Source organism: Rhinolophus sinicus, linkage group LG05 (genome assembly GCF_036562045.2).
Source record: "Rhinolophus sinicus isolate RSC01 linkage group LG05, ASM3656204v1, whole genome shotgun sequence".
In the NCBI taxonomy this organism is placed as follows: Eukaryota; Metazoa; Chordata; class Mammalia; order Chiroptera; family Rhinolophidae; genus Rhinolophus; species Rhinolophus sinicus.
In genome coordinates, this window is record NC_133755.1 from 113,527,986 (window position 1) to 113,555,942 (window position 27,957).

General features: G+C 37.9%; 1 protein-coding gene across 1 annotated transcript in view; it reads right to left on the reverse strand.

Moving 5' to 3' along the window:
• Positions 1-27,957, reverse strand: part of IMPG1 (interphotoreceptor matrix proteoglycan 1) — a 91,360-nt gene that overhangs the window by 35,949 nt on the left and 27,454 nt on the right. Inside the window, exons 10-11 of the mRNA XM_019729700.2 lie at positions 27,873-27,949; positions 26,928-27,010 (exon numbers count right to left, since the gene is read on the reverse strand). Of these exons, the coding sequence (XP_019585259.2) occupies positions 26,928-27,010; positions 27,873-27,949 (160 nt within the window). The remainder of the gene's footprint in view (positions 1-26,927; positions 27,011-27,872; positions 27,950-27,957) is intronic.

Below are 27,957 nucleotides of genomic sequence, written 5' to 3' on the forward strand. Positions count from 1 at the left end.
AAAGGTGTGGGATGAGTAAACTGAAAGGCTTCAAGTGCTATCAGTGACTGGATTTGACTTCTTTGTGCGATGGGGAAATACATATGTATCTGTGTTCCTGTGATGTGATCTCTGTGCTCCCCAGATGATAAAGGTCTGGGAGGAAGCACAATGACAGATGTTTTGCTCCTGGGCCAGCATCTCATTACTCACACCTTTTCCACTATATAGACTTTAGCCAGATTAAAATAGTCTGCCGTATTAGGTCATCAAACAATAAAACTGGAGTTCTACCTCTTTTGTTTTGTGGCATCTTAACATTAATCATTCACATTCGCAATAGACCTATTGAAGTTATTACACTGATAAGAATAGTTGGATATTTAAATGTAAGGTTGCTGGATAAAATACAAGATTCTCATTGGAATATACTAAAAAAATAATTGCTGTTTATCTGAAATTCAAAGTTAACTGGGTACCTTGTATTTTTCTTTGCTAAATCTAGCAGCTCTATTTAAATGTGATTTGAAAAGACTCCTACTCTTTCTTGCCTTGATATTGAAACTACTAAGACCATATTCCTCTGAAATAAAAATGTCCAAAACTCACCACTACTTATAAATATGTTTTAAATAAGTTTTCATCAGATTCATATGTAGAAATTAGACATGGCAATGGCACAGGTCATTCAAACATTAAGTTTTTCACACTACAATGAAACAAAAGCCAAGGTCATTTATTTCATCGTGAGGTGTGCAAAGTAAACAGACTCAAAATAACTTGCCTTTATAGCTGTTGTGTTTGAGTGTGTGAGGTATGTTTATATGTATGCATGGTGGGGATGCTGGTTAGAAGCCGAGCTGCTGGTTGTAGAGTAAAAGCCTATTTTGGTCACTTTCTGGTCAGGAGACCTGTCAAAAAGCAAAGACCACAGATGAAATGGTCCAAACCAAAGTAGATGAACTCAGGTCTAGCTAAAGTCCAAAGTCAAAGTGATAAAAGCTAGTAATGGGTGAAGATAGGCTAAGTGGGGCCAGACAGAAACCCCACTAGTAGCCAGAGGGAGGCCAAGTAGAAGACGAGGAAGATGTGAGGGGCAGTGCAGATGAAAGACTATTTTCAGTGCTGCTAGAAAGGGTCACATATATACAGAGACACTAAATCATGAACATCAAGTGGTCACCTATTTTATGGTTAAAAATCTAAAAAGATTCTATAATCTCATTTAGATCTTCAAGTGGCATGATCAGCAAGTTCTTAATTCTATAGCAAAGAAATCCACTCTTAACAAGAAAGTTATTATCTTCTTTTTTGGCATATTATAGAGATGAAACATAAGTGTTTATTATTCATTCATTCAACAGATAGATATTGATAGCTTAGAATGTGCCAGGCACTGTTCCAGGTGTTAGGATAAATCAGTGAATAAAACAGATAAAAGTTTCTGACCCCAAGGAGCTTACCATCTAATGTAATAAGATGGAAAATAAACAAAATAAACATAGGGAGATATATAGTATACCAGATGGTGATAAGTGCTATGGAAGTAAAATGAAGCTGGAAAATGGTTGGAAATACTGGATTTGCAATTTTATATAGGGTGGTCCCTGAGTATATATTTGAGCAAGACCTGAAGATGGTGAGAGAGTGTAGCCATGCAGAAAATGTAAATGAAAAAGCTAAAGAAGGATATTTTTCATGTTCTAGGAACAGCTATCTGGGAAAGCAGCAGAGCTACAATGGAGTTCTATACTATCAATCAAGTGTGAGAATGACGAAAGATATTTTCAAACACAAAGTCTCAAAAAATTCCTCCCAGGCACCCTTTCTTAGAATGTGTTTACTTAAAATAATGGGGTAAACCAAGAAATAGGAGGAAATGGGTTACTGAAAATAAGTTAGGGAAATCCCCAGAAATATGGTGAAGGGGTATCATCAGCAAGATAGGTAACCCAGGTGTAAAAGGCGACCAATTAAGATTAGATTAGTTTCAAGACACAGGTATGCGGAATGCTTGTATCACCAAGCCCTCTGCCATTGTACCAAAATTTTAACTTGACAAAACTGCTGAAGGATGTGCTCTACAAAACAAGAGAGTAAGCCCAGAGAGAGAAGGCCTGAGATCTAGGGATCAGGGAATCCAACTAAGGAGAAAGGCCAAGGAAATTCTCAGGATGATAACAAAGGGAAATGCCAGGTGACAGCTGTTCCAAAGGCCTAGAGAGTGGTAGTCCAGAGAGAAAGAGAAAGAGGTGTCTGCAAACTGGAAGTGGTAAGTTACTTGATGTAGAAAATTATACTGGAAATTTTAATGGAAAATTTGGGAAGAATTGGCATTAAGTACGATGAAAACTAAGCAAATGAAAAAATATCAAAGAAAACATTAACTCCTGGAAAACAGAAAGGAAACAGAGCAAATAGTTCAGCTTAATATACAGACAGTGTCAAAAAAGTGTATGCACATTTTAAGAAAGCAGGAAACTGAATTAAAATTGTAATAATATATTCCAATAACAAAAGATAAATACAAATCATGTATATACTTTTTTTTTTGCATCCCTGGTATAATGTAAACACTGAATATTGATTTAATAATAGTTATCACCATATTGAGAGCGGATAGTATTGTAAGAAACTTAAATTCTTATTTACAATAATAGAAAGTCAATAAATGATATAGAAAATTGATGACTCAAAAGTTATTTTTTTTTTTAATTTTTCAACTTTTTAAAATTTATTTTAAGTGTGTTTTTCTAGGACCCATCAGCTCTATGTCAAGTAATTGTTTCAATCTAGTTGTGGAGGGCGCAGCTCACAGTGGCCCATGTGGGGATCAAACCGACAACCTTCTTGTTAGGAGCACCGCTCTCTAACCAACTGAGCTAACCAGGGGTCCCTGAAGTTATATATTATTTAAAAATATAGGAAGAACAAATGCCAGAAGAAATTGCTAATGGGGTTAAAAGGCACTACTTTTGGTAAGTGGGACTACACAGTGGGGAGGTATGAGATAGCAAAACGCTGTATTTGTTAGAACACTTTAATATGATTTAACTTTCAAAAAAATTAAACTTCATTTTGAGACAATTTTATATTCCAATGCAGTTTTAAGAACTAATAGAGAGTGGCATCAGTAAAAATGTCAGAGGAAGAACCTCCAAAAGTCAAGTTATCCTTCACATCTGAAAGTTACAGGTACCTAGTAAGTAGCTCTGATATACTAAGAAATACACGTTTGGTCTCTGGCTCCAGTTCCTGACACAGAGCTCCTAAATTTCTGACCCTTGGGCAGCAGCTGGGAAAGTGTGCTATCAAACCCATTCCAGGGGGAAGCTGGGAGCTGTGCATTTTTGATTGCTGCCGTGTTGAGCCTTGCTGGATAGCCATAGAAAGTACTTGTATTCCCATGTAAAACTGCCTCTTTGTTTTCTGTGGTTCCAGGGGACTTGTGAATGCTGAGCTGTGGGATTTGGAGCCACTCCTTCAGATGGCAGCCATAGAAGTTGGGAACCCTCAACTTATAGTTGGTTGATCAGAAGTGTAAGTGACAGCCTGGGACTTGTGACTGCCAGGGGTGGGGGCAGCTTTGTGGCACTGAGCCCTGTACCTGTGAGGTTTGCGCCAATTCCAGGTACTGTCATAACCAAATTGTAGGACACCCAGTTGGTGTCTGGAGAATTGATTGATGTGGGAAAAAACCCTGCACATGTCATATCAGAAGTGTTGGGAATAGAGAAAGAATTTTCCTCTTAGTAGCCAACCCCTCAGGAGCTTTGGGACCCACGAACCCTTTTGAAACAATGATCTGATGATATATTCCAGCCAACTAAAAGATAAATCAAAGCAGAAGACTCAGGAATGTAGAAGCAGTGGTAGAAGCTTTTAGAGTGAGCCCTAAATCCATTGAAATACAGAAATCAGTCCAAGAAGCAGAAGAGGTTGTGGTTGCAGAACCAATTTTAAATTTATAAACCTTGACAGTGGTAAAATACTCACCTAATTACCAAAGCTTGGGGTGTGGGAGAGTGAAGATGCTGGATTATGAGTGTTCTGATAATTTTATCTTTCATAGCAGTACATCAAAAATGCTGCCTAATGTTGATACATATAGTGTAAATGATAATGACTCCACATTAATATTTTAGGTAATCTTTCTTCTTAGCCTTTAGGGATCTTTTAAGAATGAATATCTCATGATGTAAGGAAACATTTGCCTGAAAATCAGAAATTTCTTGAGTGTCATTTCAGTTGCTTTTTCTTCTGTTAAAAATCAAGTGAAATTAAATGGAGTCCATTTTATTAAAATGGCTGCATAGAAAAATTCTGTACTTGTGAAACTACTTCTATTTAGCCTATCTTTTAAAAGGTATTGAGAGGACGGCTGGGTGGCTCAGTTGGTTAGAGCGCAGTGCTCCTAACACCAATGTTGCTGGTTTGATTCCCACATGGGCCAGTGAGCTGTGCCCTCCACAACTAGAATGAAAACAACCACTTGACTTGGAGCTGATGGGTCCTGGAAAAACACACTGTTCCTCAATATTCCCCAATAAAAATTAAGACAAAACAAAACAAAACTTAAAAATAAATGTATTGAGAGATATCTGGAATGATAGGTACCATTTAGTTATTTTTAAGTAGCAAAATTTTAGCAACATTAATTTCCTGTTTTTGGGTTTGTTTTTTTTTGTGTAATATTCTTCATCCTTTAACATTTTAAATGATGAGCATATATCATTTAAAAAATAATAGTAATTACTATTTTTTAAAAGCCTGTTTAGTCCCGCAACATAAATGTACATTTTTTAAGGGAGTGAAGTTTGAGGTTGCTGAAATTTCCAATGTTATCTCGTCTCCATAAAATACATAAATACATATTACATAAATGTACATTTACATAAATATACATTTTAAGGAGTTTCTCTCATAGGTGTTATTTTTAGATTTTTATAAACTTCAGATAGAAATAGCTCCTTGGTTATCTGGGGTAAATGGAAAATTTCAAATATATCGACATATTAACTAAAAGTCTTAAGCAGAGCCACCACAGAAGAATCAAAATATTTCAGTAGCAAATCTTTATTATTATTAACAACATTAAAATAACATATGGATTAAAACTGAACCTGGTGAGAAACTTAATTCCTAAACCCTGGAGCTTTCTTACTATTTTAATTAGGTGTTTCAATAAGATTATAGCCTCGAAATCTAGTCTTAGAATCTTCAGAGGCTAGATTGAGGATGGAATGGGAAGAAACTAATATTTATTTGGCACCTGTTAGGTTCTAGGTACTATACAAGGGACATGTAAAAGATTCTCCATTTACTTTAAGCCATCTTATAACCTTCCAACTGATTATACATTCTGCACTTGCTACTCGATGTGAATTATTGGAGTCTTTGAAGTATCTGTCTAATTATGTCTTCTTAAGTGGATAATTCAAAGGGGCAGCCCAAGGCTACAAAGATAAAAGTGTCCTCTCAACCAGTGGTCATCTGTGGAATGAAATATGCATGTCTATGTATTCTAACATGAGACATTTCTCTCCTCAAATCATAAATCAAAGGCACATTTTTTTTCCAGTCTAGCATATTATGCTTTTCCTTCATAAACAAAAATGCTAAATCTATGAAATCTTATTTGACTTAATCCCTGCCTCGTGTTATATAAAAACTACAGAGCTCAGAGCCACAATACCATGATTATTTTCTCTTCATTGTAACACGATCTTAATGGCATTCAATTTAGAATCAACCCTACAGAGGAAATGGTGAGAATGCATTTGGAAAAAGAGCCTCGTGGATATTATTCCCTGGCTTGTTGGTGGCCTTAATGAATTGTTGTTGTCATCTCCGAAGAAATAAACATTTTGGGATGAATGAGGTTATTGTGACATGGATTTGACCTGCAGTGATGTAACTTTTAATAGCATGGCCATAATTCAATTCTGAACGGCTTCTGAATTATTTATTCCAAGACTATTGAAAAGGTTGTGTTTTTCCAGCTTTGACTTGCAAAGTGAAATAATCAATATATTTTTCTCTCTATTAATAACTTCATATGTATCTGATGAAATAATAAAGATTAAGATTGCATAAAATGTGAAATTGGGACTGTGTAAGGCACACAAAACATTACATAATATGGTAGCCTCCAGTATGGTCATTGATGAGCCTGACTTCCTATTATTCATGTCCCTGTATAGTCCCCTCCCATATTGATAGGGCTGACTTCCGTGGAATGCTATGGAAGTGATGATGTATGTTTGGAGACTAGATCATACAAGATATTACTTCTATCACCTTGCTCTCTTGAATAAATTGTTCTGGAAGGAATCATCTGCCATATTGTGAGGATACTCAAGCAGCCATGTGGAAAGGCCCATATGAGGAAGTACTGAGGCCTTGTAATCAGTTTGCCAGATATGTGAGTAAGTCACCTTGGAAGTAAATCCGTACTCCCGTCAAGGACTGTAGTCTTGGCTGACATTTTTTTTTTTTTAAACTTTTATTTATTTTAAGTGTGTTTTTCCAGGGCCCATCAGCTCCAAGTCAAGTAGTTGTTTCGATCTAGTTGTGGAAGGCACAGCTCACACTGGTCCATGCCGGGATGGAACCAGCGACCCTGGTGTTATGAGCATTGGCTCCAATCAACTGAGCTACCGGCTCCTCCTCAGTTGACATCTTGACTGCAACCTCACGAGAGACTCTGAGCCTGTATCACCCAACTAAGTCATTCCTAGATTTCTAACCTACAGAAACTGGGAGAGATAATAAATGTTTATTGTTGATTTCAGCCACTAAGTTGTAGAGTCATTTATATGCAGCAATAGACACCTATACACATAGAAACTCTTAAAGGCCTGGAGTCTCTGACTCTGGCTTTTATCAGAACATCACAAAGAATCTGGCTTTTGGTTTAGGATAGTATTTTAAAACATATTTCCCTTATTTTATGGGAATGCATGATAAGTTACAGAAAATATGCTGAAAGGTTGTATCAGTATTCTGATCTGTGATAGGGACATTAAATGCCAGTCTATTTACAGGGAAGCTTTTAGAACAAAATGTGTGTTTGTATTTATGGTAGGAAGAAGGGAAAGAGTGACTAGAAAGAAGGACAGAGACACAGACATAGATTACAAGTTCAGGAATATGGTTTCTAATATTGGTTTTGCCACTCTGAATTGCATTTACGTAACCTAGTTTGCAATAGGTGATCTCCATGCCAAGTATTTCCAGCCCAACCAACCCAGCACCCCCTTTTTCTAACAAATATTTTGTAATGTCCCTTTTATGATCCCGAAATGAGCTTAATCAAGAATATAATCAAGCTAAAACACACTTTCAATGAATTCAATGCAGTGTTCAAATTGTAACATAAAGGATAAATAAAAACAATTCATAACATATGTATTTCAAAAGGCATTACAATACCATAAGACATAATAAAGCAGATGATTGTACTTATATGTAAATATCTATAAATACACTCTTTCATTGCTGGCGTTTTTTTGTTTTTTGGTTTTTTTTTTTTGTCTCTAAAATATTCTTCAAGCCAGGAGAAAAGCCAGTGTTGAGAAAAATACCACGAAACACACAGTACTTCCCAAACACAGACAGGGGCAAGGAATAGAATGAAGAAATGTGGGTTATATAATAAAAATATTCCACACTTCCATCTTTTGGTGAAAAGTACATCAAAACACTTCTTTAAAAACTCTACCAAGAAGACATACATTATTCCGGGCATATTTTATTGTGGCTTTCTTTTCCTTGTGCTCGTTTTAAAATTTTTCACATATATCTACTAACAGCCCTTTGAGGAAGGCAAGATAGGTGTTAACCCCATCTACAGATAAAGAATCTGAGACCCAGGAAACTTAAAAGTCCTTCTCAAAATTGACTAATGGCGGGTTCAGCACTAAAGCTCAACTTTCTTAACATACCCATTTTACATCCACAAAAAAGCCAAAAGTTGTTGATGTTTTCCTCTTTGCCAGGGCTTCATTCATTCATTCATTCATTTATTCATGTGTGCATGCTTGCATTCATTGAACAAAAATTACTGTCTACTATCTGCCAGGCACTTGTAAGGCACTGGGGCATCAGCAATGAACGAAATAAATACACTTCCTGCTTCAGGTATCTATAATAGCTGAAAATACTGCAATAGCAATAACTCCAAGTCATTGAGCACCTTCCATGTATGGTATCATACCTAAAGGTCACATACAAGTTACAAGGTACTGTCACCTCCAACGTGCAGATAAAGAAACTAAGGCATGGAAAGATTAATAAACTCTTAACCTTATCTGTGATAAGGTACTTAATTAAGCTGTATACTTAATGTGGCAATATACCCATGGTCTCAAAGAACAGCAGGAAGCTTAGTAAGGTGCTAGATCTAATATGTGTTGTAAGGAATGGGGTGGGTGGGAACATTCGGTAAAGTGGCACTGCTGAACCCTTGTGAGTGACATGCTACTTACAGCACAGAACAAGGATCCTGCCAGTCAGGGTCACGCAGGTTTACCAACATGTGATGTAAAATAAAAAGGTCAGCTTTTTGCCTTTCAATAATGAATCTCTAAACCACTGAAATCCTATTTTCCAGGTGGTGTAACTGTCTTCAAGTGCTGGGAGAGGGAGGTGTACGGACAGTGATGCCCCTCTCCAGTGTGGTTAGGGAGAGTCCAGGGGCTGAGATTTGTGCAATCTCTAAGCCAGAAGTTCAGGGAAACTGTTTTACAATGAAAACACAGACTGTAGAAATTTTGAGTTAAGGAAAATGACATCAAGAACCTTTTAACAGTTGTGAGTCTGTTTATAGTCCTCATAAAATTTCACAATAAAAGAGCAATTGAATTTATGAGCAATAAACTTTTTCTCAGAACATCAACTCCCCCTGTTAAACCCCAGGTCTTGATGTGGCTAGTGCTGAAATTCATGAGCTGAATGTAGATTCAAAGACTAAGAGTCAACGTACTTGTGAGGAGCAAAGGCAGGTTAGATCACATGTGACGAATGGGAATCTGATGTGACACTGGCGGAGAAGCTACTCAGTTTCAACCTGAAGAGTAGGTCTCTCGAACCATGCCTCAGTATTCAAGCAAGGTAGTTTCAAACACAGTCATACACTTATGGGATGGTGAATTTTTAAAGAGATCTAACACCAAATGAACAAATCTGAAGGACACATTGGATTCATGAATACTAAAAAGAGAACAAAATATATTAGGTATGTGTAAGGTTAACTCATTCTGAGTTAATATTATATATCAAACCTTATGAAACATTTTTCCAGAAAGATTTAAACATGAGTAGCAAGGTTATCAAGAAGAAAAAATACATGCAAAGGCACAAAAGTGGAAGCGAGCAAGATACTCATATGATAGGGAGTAAAAGCAACATGACTTGGACAATGTCTGGATGTGAGTGGAGCAAGAAGTAAGAGTCTTGGGTGACTTATAGGTTTCTGTTTCATTGATGGTGGTTGTCTTCATTGTGATGGAATACAGGAGGAGAAGCCCAGTGTTTTTCCACTTATAATCTGGAAAATGGAGAAAATGGCCATTTTGTGCACCTATGGCATGATGTTAATTAAATAAAAAGGCATGTAAGAGCTTTGGAAATGTTAAAGCCCAAGTCTCAGTTATAGTTAGATCTATTATTGGGGAGTAGTGGTTTTCTAGGTGTGCCTGGAACCCCCAGCAGCATCAGAGGCCCTGGGAGTTGGTTAGAAATGCAGATTTGCCCCACCCAGACCTACTGAATCAGAAACTCTGGGGGAAGGGCCCAGCAATCTGTGTTTTAACAAGGCCTCCAGGAATTCTGATGCCTGGAAGCCTTTGAGAACACTGGTAGAGGAAGTGTTCCGCAATTTGTTTTGCCAAAATTGTACAGTGACTGAGGCACAGTGATGCAGCCCAGCCTAGACCTGTCCCTGAAGAGGATGTAGAAGGACATTGTTATTCCGCCCTCAAATCTGGTAGTTCCTACTTCATCCATAGATGCCTCTTTATTAGATTAAGTTGGTGCAAAAGTAATTGCGGTTTAAAAGGTTAAAAATAATTGTAAAAACCACAATTACTTTTGCACCAACCTAATATTTTACTGGTAAAGACTTGGGTCAAGAAGAGCTATATGAGCATTTATGTTTAATACCAAAGGCAAGGAAATTCAACTTTAGGCAGTAGCTTTGATCTCTGAGGAGTAAGAAATCCATACGTCAACCCATCGAAGTTTCTTTTGAAATGTTCTACCAGTTGACATTTAAAATGCTTTTTATGTCAATGAATGCCATTTGGGGAAAAAAATGACATTTTCAGGTGTATATCTGTAGATCTTCTTTAAAAAGCAAATCCATGTTAAAAAGCATGTTTGAATTTCTAGGATGTTGTCAATTCAAGCTGGTTAACATCTTTCTTTGCTTACTTCTTAATGGAATATAAATCCCCCATAGGAAGAGACTAGTATGATAGTTTTTAGTGTTTTTTGCCAAATTATGGTTGCAGGAAATATTTGTATTTCAGCCACTTAAAACAATCACTCCCTGCCTCAGTGCATTCTGAAAGTTGGTTCTGTAAGTACATATTTTGAGGACATTCCTAGACTATATCATATTCTGTCAGCTAGAGGGAATCATTATGGGTAAAGAAGGGAAAATGCAATAGACTGGTTCTAAATTTGTTTTTAAAAGACAGTTTAGAAGCATGCACTTTTGGGGGGGTACTTTAATAGTTCCTGTTGGAGCTATTCCAAACTCACATTTCTAAGCATTATTCATCCTCGAGTGATCTACAAAAAACACTTGCACTGCCTCTAGTGCATTCGATGCCTGGTTAATTTCATGCTCTTGGTATTGACGGTTGTACACAAAATATGATATTTAACCTGCTTTAATTTTACACAAGATTTTGAAAAAAATTGCAAGATTTATTAACAGTAATGAACTATATTTGTATAAATCATAGCCTAATCATATATTAACATTAAGTCATAAAAAAGATTCAATTCCAAAGGACATTATAGGTGGTGGTAGGGGGAGGATTAATGTATCCTGCAAGGTTGAACGCAGAGGAAATGTGAACGTTAAGAACAAAATCTGAATAATCCAGGCGGTGGTTTATTATTTACTATCTGAATAAAGAAAAGGTATTCAGACTCTCCTTACCTGCAGTGAAGAATGCTGAATCATTGTTTTCTTTTTGAGCAAATCAGCTCTTTTTATTTTAACATTCTAACCATGTGAGAAGATAAAATGTTACACTGATGAGGTTCACATTTTGCCTCTATGACCCTGCATCAACCATGGCACTTTAGAACTCCCACTGCCACCAAAAGAAAGGCTGGGAACATCCCCATATTTAAAACTCAGTGTCACCGTGATCACGAATGTCCATCCATTATCTATCGCCCATCCCTCCATCCATTTATCCATCCATTCATCTAGACAGAGTCCCTGGGGCAGAGGAAAACAAGGTAATGGTAAGAGTTAGTGTAAAAAGATGAGGGGGATTGCTTCAATTCAAGGCCGTTAAAATGGATAACCACATCAAGACGTCAGCACTCCATGGGAACGCTCCCAGATGACTATGCTGTTTATTACTGTATTGAAACTGATAGATTTGGACACAAGGAGATATTTTCATGGGAAAACAAGCAATTCTGTAGCAACTTTAAAATATCTTAGTACACAGGGAGAGAGTCTCCTGCATTTAATTAGGTGCAAACAATAAGGGAATAATTTTGAAGTACAATGACCTGTGTGTTTGTGGCTCTCACAATGGTGGGAATGAAGTGGTTGGAGAGCGGGAGGTTTTGGTTAATGCCGGCTGAGCAATGTTTCATGATGTTACTACAAATGCCATTCTGCTACTTGGTGATGGGACCCCTTATGAACTGGGCTCTGAGCTGATCCTGGGCTTGGTTTCCCTCAGTTATTGCTCGCCCTTCCTTCTGCTCTGTTTTAGGGAGGTGGGGTTGGGATGCCCATCACTGTCGGTTGCATTTCAAAGACATATATCATCCGGTTTCTGGCTGTGTATGGCCAATGTAGGCATTGCTGGGCAGGAGTAGGAAAAAGTGGGGGCTATTTCTCCTCTTCCTTGTGTACCTCAAGTCATTATTCTGGCAACTCTCTCTCCTGTGTGTCTCCTGTTCCCTCTGCTCAGGTGCTCCAGGATTCCAGAGTCTCCCCAGCTGAGCTGGCCCCTGGATTCTGGTAATGCCTCCTCTTTCTTTTGTCTCTCTAGGTGAGGGGCAGGAGCAGTGCCCACTCTTCCTACTCTCTGGGTAACCCCTCTCTCTTCTATTGGGCTTGTCGGCTCCTCCTCCACCTGAATAACACATTCCCTGCATTAAATGATCTTTCTTGGAAATAATAGTTTTAACCAGTATAAACTGCTTATGTACAACTGTTTTAACCTATAAAATTGGCAACCTAATGCTTGAAGCAGTTTCTGTGTTTTTTTTTTTTTTGTTTTTTTCTGGTTAGATTCTGACTGCTGTGGTTTAACTAAGGAAGGGAACCGTCCCACCAAAAAGAGACATTCAGATGCTGGCCCTGGAAGAGAGGATGCAGTGGCAGAGAGCACAGGGGCCCAGGACGCAGTGGTGGGCTGGGCGAGGAGGCGGGAGCAGCAGAACTGCCTGGCCAATCCAGGAAGTGTGCTCAGGCAGCACGCATTTTGCGGGTGGGACCAGATCAGAGATTACAATTTCAAATACACTGGCTGAGTCATTAAGGAAGAGAAAATAGAAAGCTGAACCCACTGAAAAGGATTTATATTTCAATGAATATGTGAAAATATTAATACATTTCTCATTCAAAATAATGCTTGAGTGATTTACAACAAATCATTCTGTCATCGTTATACATGCACCTGTCTATATTGTTTATGTTGTTATCTGGACTGTTTCACCCCTACTCCATTATTGAGCACCAGGCTGCTGGACAAAGATTCAAGAGCAGTTCTGCGCATAGAACAAGGTTTTAGCAAGATGTAGTTCTGTTTGTGCCATACCCATTGGATCCAGAGGCAAAAGGAAAAATGTGTGTCTCTGTATACACTTAATGAAATAGCCTCCCATATTATGAACCAAATAGAAAAAGGTAGTAAAAGCACTACGGTCAAAACTATGACCTCATGTTGTCCAAACTGCACCATGGCGACCCTCAGAAGCCTGCCTGCTGGGGTTACCAGGGCCACACAGGCTGTGAGCTGTGGGCAGACTAGACAGCACGGTTCCTGCTGTATGATGATGCTAGGCTGTAAAACAAACAATAGCTTATCTTCATTATTATTTTTTTTCAATTGGCAATGTTTTTTCTCTCTTGCAATTGATGGTGTTTTTAAAGTTAAATTTATTGGGGTAACATTGGTTAATAACATTATATAAATTTCTGGTGCACAACTTTATAACCTGAGATTGGAATACTTTAGTGTGTGCTAACCACCCGAAGTCTAGTCTCCTTCCGTCTCCATATATTTGATCCCCAAAATTTTGATTTTGTTCATCTTCAGTGTTTTGCATTTACTTCTGATTTTTTGAAACCTTGCGTTTAAATTTGATCTTGATTATTGAATGTTTTTGCTCCCCCTTAGATTTTGTGGATTCTAAGGAGTTCAGAAAGAAATATCCCAGTGTTGACTAGAGGCCTTAGTAATTATTATAATAAAGTCTGAAGAAAAAAACCAGGTCCATGAAATCCTGGGCAGATTGGCTTTGAATTGGTGGTGAGACCACTGCAGACACAGATCTAGATAGCAATCTGCATAAAGATACTTTATTGTATGTAGATCCTGAATTTTCTGAGAAAATTTGAAATTGGGAAAATGGCTTTAGAGTAGAAGAGAATCACACTTGTAATATAACTTGTCCTCAAGCAAAGCAGCTATCAATAATGAAGACTGAAAAATACCATTATGGAGATATTGTTACAAACTGCATAGCATATCAAATTGCCCAGCCTGGGTTTCATAAGAGGAAGAAGAAAATATTAACAATGAAGAGAGAAAATGAGACTTCCCCCGGGAGAAATAAATTGAGAAATTCATTAGGTTGTGTGTCAAGGCTACAAACCAACAAAACCTCAGATGATTTTTAAGAAAACAGGAGAGTTTCATATCTTTTGTATATGATGAAATCAATGGATTAAAGTGCTCCAGAAACAAGACTTTAACACAGATTAAATCTCAGGAAAGTTTTCTCAAAATCTTTTTTTCTCTTTCTTTTTCTAGCCAGAATTCAGGGCACTCGTAGTTGACTCATGCCAAGCTGCAGGTTCCATTTTCCATAATGAATATTACTTAAGGCAGTAGGGTCTAGGTATTGTAGCACTAGTTCTCTGTTCTTCTTTGGTTATTCTTAATTTCCTCTTTGCCTAAGAAGGAAGAAAACCTCACCCAGAGGGGTACTAAGTGTAAAGGTTCAACTGGATGAAAAATACCTGGAGCATCAGTAAAGACCTCCCATAAGTCTTCCCCTCTCTGTCATTGCCCAGGAAGATGGCGTGTGTGTGTGTGTGTGTGTGTGTGTGTGTGTGTGTGTGTGTGTGTGGTCTTCTTTCTGGATGTCAGTCCAATATTAAAGTCTTCAGTATTCTCTTCTTATTTCCATGGGAAGTCATTAGAAATACTCAGCCCCTTAGTGCAATGTGGGAATCGTGAGTAAAGATTATAAGAATGTTAGCAGGTTACAGGTACACAGCCCAGTAGCAGTGTGGCTTTGTCCAACTTCAAAGACAAATCTGCTTCCTTGAATTAGTTTCTGATTTTCTCCTTTCCCTGAACTAGTATTCAAACCTTCCTCATAGAATAGATGTTAATCTTTTAAGTGGGTTCTCCCAGAAAATGTCAAGTTGCAGCCCCAGCTTCCCTTTCAGGAAGCCCCATTTCCATTATTGCTGGTTCACCCTTTTTGCCCAGCACCTCACATTACTATTCTATTCCCATGATCTCTATCTTTGTTCAGCTTCTCTTTTTGCTGTCCTCCAGATCCCATGATTAAGACAAATATTTCCCAAAATTAAAAGGCACCTTTAGCTATTTCAGTTGTAGTCGTTCTATCTCATTTTCCTTCTCCTGGCCTAACTCCTCCTTTCCACTACCCAGTTCTCCCAGTTGTAATATTTCTTGATCTGTTTTTTGAATATTGTAAACCATCATGTCTAGCTACCCTACTTAAATTTAACATAAAAAAAGATGCTTAAAACAAAAAATGGTGCACATAATTTGCTTAATACCCTTGAGTCATTCTGGCTTTCAAAGTTGAAGAAATTTACTGAAAGGTCATTCAAGAATGCCACAAATATTCAACTGAAAAATCTGATTAAAACTATTGCATACTCTCCTGTAAGGACCCAAATCAATGTGAAATTTGTCATCCTAAGAATGAAAGTCTGGGCTTAGAATCTAAAGAGACAAATTTTCTTGAAGTCTAAACATATGCTCATTTAAAACAAACTAAAAAACAAACAATTAGATAAATACAAATAGATATGTTCATTTACTTCTCTGCAAATGCTTTAATTTGTTCCATTTCTCTAAATGAAGTTTGGTAAATTTTGGAAATGAAGACTTTGGATGACATTTAGTAAGCATTTTATTAAACCTCTGTGGATTAGCACTTGTTTCAACATTCCAAATACCATGAAGCTAATACACATGCTCTGGCAAGGGTTTTATTTAACCTGACATATAGAGAACTTGCCAATGAGCAATGGAGAGCTGTTGTTTTTCTATCTCATTCATTGCCAAGCAAGAAAAATAGAGATAAGAGAAACTGAAACTTCATCTTTTGGTTTACTCAATGGTCAAAAGATGTTAAATTTTCTCTGAGATTAATAGGACCTATGTAAGGATGAAGATTCCCATTTTCCTGACATTTACATTTTTAAGGTCAGTTGGATAATGTGATCTGTCACATTGAGCAGAAGTGCATGACAATTACCGAGGTTTGCTCAGTTGCCTGTGTAGACTCCCCTTCTATAAACTGACCACTGCATGCAACGTGTAATCTGCTGACAGCTTTAAAAATGCAGTTTCACCTTCTTAAAACTTAAAAACTGAAGGAAACTATTCATGGGAATTCTATCCAGGTCCCCAAACCATTTATAAATGCTCTTACTATTTCTACCTTAAGATTGCTAAGATATCACTTCCTCTCAATGCAAGAGTTGTTTCTTTCATTAAAATGCTGATCATATTGTAAAACTATGATTCTTCACAACAGGTCCCAAGGTGACATATCTTCCCCATAGTCTCGGCGGTGGGCTTGTCTGCTCCTGCTTACTCTCTGGCCTCAAACCATTTGCATGAAGAGTGCCTTATACTCTTTGTAAAAATGGGTGAAAGAGAGGCAGAAACATTTGCCTTCCTATCTGGGTTTTGATGTCACCTCATGTGGGGCAAGATAAGGGTACATGAGGCACAAATCCTTGTAGCTATGAACACACCATGTCCTAGTCATTTGAGAAGTGATAAACATTGGGAATGGGTGAACAGAATGGATTAGATTCCACTTCCTAATGCATATTAGAGAACTCCTATTCTCCGACTTGTACTGATTTTTCAAAGAAGGAGAGAGAGGAAGGCAAGGGCAAGGGCAAGAGAGAAAAAAATGTTGTTCATTGTTTTCTTTATGTTTTAAATTCCAGGTGGGAAGAAAGTTGGTGTCCCATGTATAACATAGATGACCATGGAGGTGTTCAACCTCATGGCGATCCAGACTCTTTGACCCATTCCTCTCCTCTCCCCACCATTGTCCAAAATCGTCCCTGGTTTATTTTATTTTATTTTTAAAATAAAAATCTTTGTATCTCTTTTTTCCTCTCTTCTCCCTCTGCTCTATCCCCATCTATGTCCTCAAAGCTTTACACACAGATGTGGGACAAAATCCCTCATTGTCCTACCTTTCATGCACCAACCTCTGTCCAGACTGACTTTCCTAAGCCCCATCCCCATCATCTCCCTTTATTTCTTGAAAACTCAACAAACTTTTTTCCCTCTGATTTTTAAGGCCCTGCTTGATATATCTATATCTATATCTATATCTATATCTATGTCTATGTCTATGTCTATGTCTATGTCTATGTCTATGTCTATCTCATCTATATCTATATCTATCCTTCTCCTACTTATTTCTGAATCTCATTCCAACCTCTGCATCTTTGCTCATGAAACTTGTTCTACCTGGAAAGTCCTCTCCCTTTTCTTCAGCAAAGTCCTGTGCACCCATTAGGGCCCACTTAAAGCTGCTTGGATGCCTTCTTTGATGTCTCTGCTTCTCACTGATTTTTCCAGTCCTTTGACCTAAGACAGTAATATACATATATTTAATCTATATGAAAATTTTAAAGGAGTCTTTATGTTTTATACATAAATCTATGTTGTTCCTATTTCATGTATGTAGGTCTTCCCCTCCCCCCCACCATGTTCTAGGTCCTGAATAAAGGAAATAGATGGAAAGTGCACTGTGGTCTAGTGTGAACTTTATCTTCCTGTTCAGCCCTGTTCTCTCTGCTTGCTGAGTATAGCGATGCTAAAGTTGTGGTATTAGTTGTAATTAAGAATTCTCCAAGATGAGATTTTAACTTCTAAGTTTAGGCCTTGGAAACATCACAGACATATGTGACAGTGCTTTCTTATCCTAAAGATGGGCCTGCACTTTATTATTATTATTATTATTAGTTTCAGGTGTACAAAACAATGTAATAGTTAGACATTTCATCCTTCACAAAGTGAAGATGGGATTGCATTTTTGATCGTGATATATATCCTCCAATATTTTCCCCATGCATTGTCGCCTTCGTCTCTTTCTTGCTTTTGTCTTACATTTTTTTCCCTGAAAACTTTTCAATTATTTACATGTAATAACTGAATGATAGGTTTTTAAGTTAAGATTTCTGTTAAAATTGTCATCATGCCTTAATTTTGAAATGCACTTAAGGGTTTATTCCTGCAGAGACATTGTCCTTGTCATTAGAGCTGTTTTCCACTAACGGATGATCCAGCGACTAGAGCTCAACAGGTTTATTCTAATTGTTTCAGTGCCACCAAGTGTGAAAGGAAACAGAGCTGAGACGAGACAGCGTGCAGATAATCTCTGTGCTCCGTGGTGTGGGGCCCACCTCTCCTGAGCCGAGAGCTGCTGTGCGCTGGTTTTCTGGTGCAGCTGAAGTGCTGGCATCTCAGAAACAGTAAGATACAAACACAACTCCTGCTGTCTGTTAGCGGCCACTCCAAGAAATGAGAAGGGCTAGAATGCAGATGCTAAACCAAAAGTGAAACACAAGATAGATGCCTAAAACTGAAATTCAAAAACCAAACCAAACAAAAACCACTGGGTTATTAGAAAGACACCTCTAAATTGGGATATGTAGGGGAACCAAGCTCTCATAAGTGCTACTAGATCCTTAAATTTAAAGTAATCTTGGAGATAGTTTCCTGGAGCAGGTCATAAAGAGAAATCCTGAGTCCCTATGGGTCATTATATTTACCTATTTATGTGGCACAGTTTCCTGTATTTATCGACCTCTTCTTTTTCTCTTCTCTGCACAGATCAATAAAAAGCATTGCTAATGATGAATACTTCATCTTCCTCATTATGGAAATGTGAGCCAACAAAAATGGATGGAAGTATTAGACCATGTCAAAGATGAGAACCAGCAAAGGCTGACATTTCCTAGGATCTGCTCACTAGTCTCATGATCATTAAGTGGTAACAGATAGGCAATATTCGGACATCTAAGAGGCAAAACCAGGTCACTGGCCTAGTACTGACTGCAGATACTGGTACTGCCGTTTCCTGCTAATGAGCCTGTAACAGATATTGAGCATTCATCAGTCCAGGCTTGCTTGAGGAACCCATTCGTGGCTTCAGAATTTTTCATAATGGTTTTACCTCTTACACACTAGTCAATTTTACCTCTGTCCATCTCTCCTTCGATCACCAAGTCCAAGCTGTCAACATGCCTAGCCTGGATTGCTGTTAAGACTTCTTATTGATTACTTGCAGTTGCCTACCTCCAGCCAATTCTCCACAGTGCAGTCAGAAGATCTATTTAAACTCAAATCTGATGTGTCATCCATTTGCTTAAAACCTTTTCATGATTCTTAACAGGGTTTATAAAGCTCTGTTTCTCGAGTTTCATTGTTTTTAACTCTCTCGCTGACTGCTTGTGCTCTAGTTACACTAGCTTTCTTCACTTTCCTTCAGTATGCCCGTTTCAGTCACTCCCTTCTGCCAAAAACTCTCTTCACCATGTCTCCTCAGTTTTAATTTTTTTTTCTTTTAAAGATTTTTTTATTGGGGAAGGGGAACAGGACTTTATTGGGGAACAGTGTGTGCTTCCAGGCCTTCTTTCCAAGTCAAGTTGTTGTCCTTTCAGTCTTAGTTGTGGAGGACGCAGCTCAGCTCCAGGTCCAGTTGCCGTTTTCTAGTTGCAGGGGGCACAGCCAACCATCCCTTCTGGGAGTCGAACCGGCAACCTTGTGGTTGAGAGGATGCACTCCAACCAACTGAGCCATCTGGGAAGCAGCTCAGCTCAAGGTGACATGTTCAATCTTAGTTGCAGGGGCGGAGCCCACCATCCTTTGCGGGACTCGAGGAATTGAACTGGCAACCTTGTGGTTGGGAGTCCACTGGCCCATGTGGGAATCGAACCGTCAGCCTTCGGAGTTAGGAGCACGGAGCTCTAACCGCCTGAGCCACCCGGCCAGCCCCCCAGTTTTAATTTTTGCCTTCCTCTCATTCAGATTGCAGTTTAAATATTCCTTAGGAGAATCAATTGACTATAGAATTGATAATAAAGAGTATGTATATTTTATTATTTGTAAATTGTGTGCTATATAGCCTTTGTATCAGCAAAATTTTATAATAACCTTCTGTATACAAATATCTGACTTTTTTTTTTTTTTGAGATTCATTGTTAAACATTTACCAGTACACCACTCATTGGCTGTATTGGTTTCCTTCCTTCCCTGTTGCTTTACTGGGTTTCCTAGGATCATCTCCGAAACAAACTCCTTATAATCAAATCCTTATCTCAGGGTCTGTTTGGGGGAAGACTCAAACCCTACCAGTCATAGAGTGTATCTGCTTTGTCCACTATTTTATCTCCTGTACGGAATAAGCACAACATAAGTATTTGTTTAATAATTAAATGAATGAGCACAGCATCCCAGAGATCCACTGCTAATTAAGTGAACCTGTTGAAATATTTTTGACTGGTTTCCTAGCACATTAAGTGTTTGCTTTGCTCTGTGGCCTCAAGTGCCCACAGAATTTACCCAGGATGGACAAATCTCCCACCTAAAGATGTGCAAAGAAGCTTTATGGAGCCCTTGGGGGAAATCAGTGTGCACTAGTGTCATAAGAGGTAATGAATGAATTTCTGTGCTATGGAGAAGGAAAAAAGAAGAGTTTCCCTGAGAAAGGAGGAAAGGAGAAACAGTGGCATTAAGGTGAGATGAAGTTGCCAAGAGTTACTGAAAACTACTTGATACACAGTATTATCTGAATACCCATGTGAGTGTATTCATATAAAGGACTGATTGTGGGAGGAAAGGAAAGATACAATTTTTAATGACAACTCTTTCTACCTGCTTTTGCTCTTGTAGAAGTGGCAGAATTTATCTTAGAAAAATGTGGCCACGGTTCAGTAGAATGTTGGAAGGAGGTTAAATAGAACACTACTCTGCATAAAAAAATTGAATCATACCTTGGGGACAGAATTGGGATGAGCCTAAAAAAAGGGTGGACTTTGAAGAGCTTTGAGAGAATGTGGGCTAAAGATTAAGAGCAGGTGGAGAGGGAGATGGGGTAATATCAGTTCAACAGAGGGGAGGAAAGTGAGAGTGCAAATTTTCTTGGAAATTGCCAAAATTTGGGGCAGAGCATTGAATTTCCCAAACTTAACATTGGAAGGACAGTACTATATCACCTGATACCTAAGTTAAGTCTAGACTTACCAAATTTGAAAATTAGAAGGATTTCAATTTACTTCTCATCTTTCTCTGGGCATTGTAAAGACTGCATCTAGGAAAGAAGTGTGATTGCAATTCTTTGCTGAATAGCTATCCCTTTCATCCTTTAGATGACATTTTCCTCCTGGACCTCTCTGGACTATTTTTATAAGCAGCATGTTCCTGTTAGGAAAACTTACTGTTTGGTCCTCGATTTAGAAGTACACAGAAGAAAAGGCAAAGTATTGACCACAGTGGCTTAAAGTTCAGCTGAGTTTTTCTTACAACTCTTTCCAAGTCTTACTATTATCCTTCCATCTTAAAGCAGAGCGATTTAAATAATATCTTTGTCAGGCCTTTCTGGTTGAGACTTAGGATATGAAAACTTTTTGGCTAGGAGAGTGGCTTATTGCATATTTCTTTCACTTCATGACTACAGATTAATCAGTGTGGTAGTTAGTATTCACGTGCATTGGAGCTGATTGAAGTTCTTCAGCACTCTCATTTTGACAAAAGTATTTACCAGTGAGGAATATCACCTTATTATGTCTCTGTAGCTGCGTGAGGACTAACACAGGGAGCAGCGTCTCCTCTGGGAGTTTATAATCCAGGACCGAGAACACTGATGGGCCCAATCACGTTGACAGCAGTAACAAATAGTTACAAAATCCTAAGCATGTGCCAGCCAGTGTGCTCAGTACACATTCTTTCACTTTAGGAATTCAGTCTTGAGGGGATCCAGACATGCACACAATACTGAGTGGTAAATGTTTGAGGGAGGTTTGTATACCTTTCTGTTACAGAGTCAGGGAATAGATTTAATTATAAGTTTTCACGGAGCAGTTGGGGGAAAGCTTTACAGAGGAGGTGGCATGTTAGCTGGAACTGAAAGTGTGAGTGGGAGGTCATCAGACTAGAAGACTGGAAGAGTATTATAGGCATGAGAGAAAATAATGCGTGCAAGGGCACAAAAGCATGAATATGGATGACGTATTTTAGCAATGGTGAGTGGTGTGACCAGAATAGATAGCTGACTACTGTCTGGACTATTTAAATGATTTTCTGTGAGCTTCTTAATAGGTAGAGCAAAACAGAAAATAATGAAATTATTCCCATCAACTCTGACTTTCATGGTGGTATTATGATACAAATTCATTTGTTTACTCCTTCAACTCAGTCAACATATATTAATTGCCTATCTAGTATGTGCCAAGTATCTGGCAGGATACTGATGATATGGCAATGAATAGAGACAGACTAAGTCCTTGACCTGATGAAACATTAGCAGCTGGGTTCTGTACTGAGTTCATTCAATTTAGCTCATCTCACTGATTCCTTTCAACAGAGTCAGAGGCTGAGGTGAGATTAAGAAAATTCAGAAACGTGTGGTGATTTTAACATATTACCTAGTTGGGGGATGTGATGGCTAATTTTAAGTGTCAGTTTGGCTGTGCCATGGCGGTGCCAAGATATTTGGTTAAATATTCTTCCATGTGTGTCTGTGAGGGTATTTCTGGATGAAATTAACATCTTAATTGGTAGACTGAGTTAAGCGGATGGCCCTCCCTAATTTGAGTGGACCTCACCCAGTCCATTGGAGGCCTGACTAGAACACAAAGGCTGAGTAAAGGAGAATTCACTCTCTGCCTGACTGTCTTTGAGCTGGGACATCAATCTCCTCCTGCCTTTCAACTTGAACTTGAACTGGGACTTACACCATTGGCTCTTTTGGGTCTCCAGCTTATTGACTACAGATCTTGGGATGTCTCAGCCTCCATAACCAAGTGAGCCAATTCTTTATATTACATCTCTTTATATATGTATAAAATCTCATTTTGGTCCTGTTTCTCTGGAGAACCCAGACTAATACAGGGGAATAAAAGACAAAACAATGTCTGATAGCAGAAAATAGTTCTGTCTAAAGTTTGATTGGTCACCGACTAAAATGTTGCAATTTTATGAAGAGACCTGGCTTACATCTTAAATGGGAAGTCTAGCAAGTGAAAAATTCTGTAATTTGGGGCGGGGGAGAACTTCTCTTTTCATAGAGCAAATGATCATTCTAATGAATGAAAAGAAAAATGTATTGCTGCCTACACACACCTAAAACAAATCAAACCAAACCAAAACACAAAAAATTTCTATTCTAATGATTTCATACTATTTTTGAATGAGTTGGATGCATGTTATGTGGAGTACAGAATGTTGAGTTTCTTCTATATGTTTATGACTCTTATTTATATGAAATAGGAGTAATCTTAACAGATAACTGACTCTGCAAAAAAGAATGGCTTGGGATAAACTACCATAAGAATGTTAATAACAGAAGACCTCAGAATTCTATACTTGATACCAATTCATTTAGTGTTCTAGAGGCACATTTTACAAGTACTTTATCTCAGGGGCTTAACCACTACATTAAACTACTTAAGCTGAGAGATTTCTATGAGTGCTTTACTGAGATTTTAATGGCTTGGTGGGCGTTTGGTGACACTAAACTTAAAAATTTTCCAGGCTAAAATTATCTCAGTAATGCTATGGTATAGAACTTTGGAGTCCTATTTATTATTTTATCTTTGCATGGGAGAGACTCAGAACTGTTTTATGAAGGAGGGAGCTTGGTCATATCTAGAGTGCTTTTTCTCTGCTCCATCCACCGCCACCAACACCCCGATTTCCATGTATCTAATTCCTATTTATTAGGAATTTTTCCTAGTTATCGTCTTCATTTTTCATTAAGATATGTCATTTCTATTCCTAGTTGGGCTCATTATGAAAGCACACGGATCTGCCTTTAATTGGCAATAAAATGTTTGCACTCCAGGCCCATGCCAGCAAATATAGTGCTTCTTGGTCAATATTAATCAACAACTCAGTTATGAGATATGATTTTTATTTATGGAGCATTGACTGAAGGTTATGCAGCACATTCATTCCTCTAGATCAATGCTTGAATTAAGACAGATTGTCAGAACCTAGCCCCTCAGAGAACTGCTGTAAACTGGGCTCTGGTGTTTATTATGCATCTCTAGTGCGGGCCTTACAGGAAACACCTGACACTGGTTTTGTACAGCAAGGAGGTTGATGTAGACAGGACATGGTTCACCATAACCCAGACTTTCCTCCTTCTGGGGACCCACAGGAGATATTTTTTTTCTCCTAAGCAACTACCATGTTGTAAACATGAAGACTCTAAATCACATGACTAATTGTGTTTTCCTCATTGCACAATCTGCTAAGAAGTTCAGAGCCAAATTCGTGAACCACTTAAAGCAAACTTAAAGAAATTTGTGTTGTTTAATTTGTGCACAATTTTCCCTAAGTTCATCTGATTTTTAAGAAGACATATTGAGGTGAAGCATAACATAAAATTAGCCATTTTAAAGTGAACTATTCAGTAATTGTGAATTAGTAAATTCCCAATGTTGTGCAACTACCACCTATATCTAGTTCTCAAACTTTTTCATTATTCTGAGTCATCTGATTTACCTTTGTTTTTATCTTTTCTTCCATTTTCTTTCAAGTCTTTAGATAAAATCATATTGTATTTCGTGCATCTCTGTAAATCATTACAATGAGGTAGGATTTTAACAAACAGATTATAAAAAACCTAGTAACAAGCCCCGGTGCAGGAGATTAAGGAAGGGTAGTCAGGGAATAGAAGAACCAAGAGAAAGTCATTCTGTGGGAGCCAAAGGAAAGAGTTTCAAGAAGGGGGTGGTTAACAGGAGCCCCCTGTTTTGTTTTATCCACACCAGAAACATCAAGTAAAATGAAGACGGAAATGAGGCTGCTAAACTGATTAATTAGAAAGCCATTGGTACAAATTGTGTCCCTGTAATGTGTGATTGATTTGAAACCTTGTGGTGATTAGGAGGTGAGATAGTAAAGCCCCAGAAGGTTGAACTATAAAAAAAAAAAAAAAAAAAAATGGCAGCACAGTGAAATGGAGAAAGTAGAGGCTGTGGTTTGAGGGCAAAGCAAATATGAAATAATATGTATTTTTTAATGATGGAGTTACTTAAGTCAAACATTTTGTAATAGGTGGAGGAAACTTGAATGGTGGTCCTGGTTTTGTGACCAGCTATGGTGTGACCTTGAGCAAGGCACTTCTTATCTCTAGGCCTTGTCTTCTTATCTATGAAACACAATAGCTTAACTAGATTATATCTAAGAATCCTTCTAGCTTTACTGTTATCCTATAGTATATTCATGAATGGAATGAATGAATAAATAAAATGAGAACAGTAAAGCAATTTGAAAAATATAGTAATACTTTTATCACAGATGTACTATTATTTTTATTAATCTACCTGAAATATTGATCTTATAATGTTTTATGATACATCATTATGATATCCAGTGAACATTTAATATCAATCATTTTACCAAAAGATTAGTTTTGTTTTATCCAACTAACTTCTAAATGATTCAAGAGTCAAAATACTGGTTGATGTGGATTGTAGTTGATTATATTTATTCGATACCTCTCCCATCAAGGGATACGGTCTATGTTCCCTCCTCTTAAATCAAGATGGGTTCTATGGTTGCCTGGCTATTAGAATGTGAAGAACTGACACTTTCTTGGCCCCTCGGAGAGTGGCAGCTTTCACTGTCTGTCTCTTGTAATACTGAGTCTTTGAATCTAGCTGTCATGCTGTGAGGAACCCCAAACAGCTCTGATTTGCCAGCCATGTAAGTGAACCATCTTGGAAAAAGATCTTCAACCCCAGTTGAGATACTCTAGCTTACACAACATGCGGCAGAGAAGAGCTGTCCCCACTGATTCCTGCCCAAATTTCAGATTTATGGGAACGATAAATGATTGTTGTTTTAAGCTATTAATGTTAGGGTTGCTTTTTAATACAGGAGAAGATAACTGTGTCATGCAGTTAATATTTATCATTGGTAATCATGTAAGCCAAATATAATCTATATAGGTGCTTCTGCTATTATCCCATATATGTAATTGTGACAAACCTAGTATTCCGTAAGATTGCATATTAATTGGGCACAGGGTTTATGAGGAAAATCAGATTGAGGTGGACCACTCAAAACCTGTAGAATTTTGTAAAGAAGAACCCTAACTAAAACAGTAACAATCCTATTAAAAATATCAGCCATAACAAATCTCTGCTGGCATTTGCACTTAGAATCATGTGCATCCTTACCAACCAGTATCCTAGGGTCAGGTTTCCCTAAAGGCACTTTTACTTACAGTTTCACCAAAGAGCTGCATAAAGTAGAAAGCATAGAGGTTCTTGAAGCCACTAGATCAGCCTACTTCTTGCATTAAATAGACTCTTCTTCAGGATTTTCAGAGGTTTTTTGTAGGTCTTCACATATTGCTAAAGATTTTTCTTTAACTGTGAGAAAGTTTTACCCTATTACCTCAAAAATGAACATTCTTGGAAATTCAAAAGTGAACCGAGGGAATTTCAATGTTTACTGACATCCTTGTTGATCAATTACATATGAGCTAATTGGTACTAAAAAAACACATGGAGCAGAGCAGACTGTATCAATGTCATGTGTGGCCAATAGGAATACATAGACTAATTGTGAAGGCCCAATTCTCTTTGCCATAGCCCCTTGTGGACTTGGGCCTTATGACCTACGTTATCCTGACAGACTCAGTTTTGAGCCCACAAGAGATGGCTGCTCTGTGTGGGCAGCAGCTGGAGCTGCTCTGGTGTCAGCTTCTTTCACTAGGTCCACCAGGAAAGGGCTGTGGCGCCCTCTGTGGGCCTGGGGACTAATGCTGAGGAAAGGATGTCAAGGGTGTACTCATCCTCAGGAGAGGGTGGTTCAATGGACTGCTTTTCTGCTGGAAATGCTGGTTTCAGGAAACTTTCTCCTGGGTCAAGGATGACTTTAGCACTGTTCTTTGAGGTAGTGTTTTTGAGGTAGTGTCATAGATAGATTCTTCAAAGAGAATCTATGTTGTCATCCAACATAGACTTTGTGGGAAGAAAAAACTCACCTGGTCGACTGTGTCCTGCTCTGTCCACTGTCTCAAGCCTGGGTTGACCAAAAGGAAGTTCTGGACTCCAAGCAGCATCCTACAGCATGAATGTAGGAAGACAGATGTTGAGAAGTGACATTTTTCTGTATATGAGAAGGGCTATACTCTATATTTTTTCTTTTCATTTAAAATTTCAGCAAATAATTTTGTAGTTGACTCCTTATGGATTCTGATGTTGTTCTGATACAGAAATATGTCCTGAAAGGAAAACATGCATTGATACAGTGGTAAAACATGATCTATTGGCTTCTTGGCTGAGTCTGCCTGTGTTAAGTCCTAACTGAAATACTTTGAATTATGTCAATCATGTTTGAATTTATGAATTCTTTATTTAAGAAAGAATAGAGTTTAGTCAGCACTTCCATTTATGAACACTCCATTGACAACATTTGATATAAATTAAATGGACATAGCTTTAATTGAAGTAAAAAAAACTATTACTGAATTTATCATTTTTACTTTCTAAGACATTAATTTATACTTATGAAACCCCCATAAATAAATATATAGATAAGATTTTAAGACTTAAGGACACACTTACAAATTATGCTTATGTTTGTATTTATTTTTGAAAGTCAAAGTTAAATAGTGCATTCTGCTTTTAGTGTTCTTTTCAGTTCATGAACATGTGTTTATTTTATCAAAAAGAGAGCAAATCTTGACTCTAATGGAAACAAAGATATGACTTTGAATTTTAGGATATTTGAAAGGTGAGTCATATTATATTTTATTAATACAAATGCTAGAAGTGGGTAACCAAGTACAGCCTATAAACAAAGGAGAACTATAATTAGCACTGCCAAAGGGATTTTGCTTTGTTTAGTCTTTAAATTGATTTTTATGATGAAGGGTTTGGAGGCTTTGTTTCTATTTGAAGAACAAAAGGACAACAAACTCACCTTTGTGAGATCAGCAAGGAGGGTGGGCGGCACTGACTCGGTGTCAGAGCCGGAGACTGGCAGTGACCCAACAATTTCTGTGGAT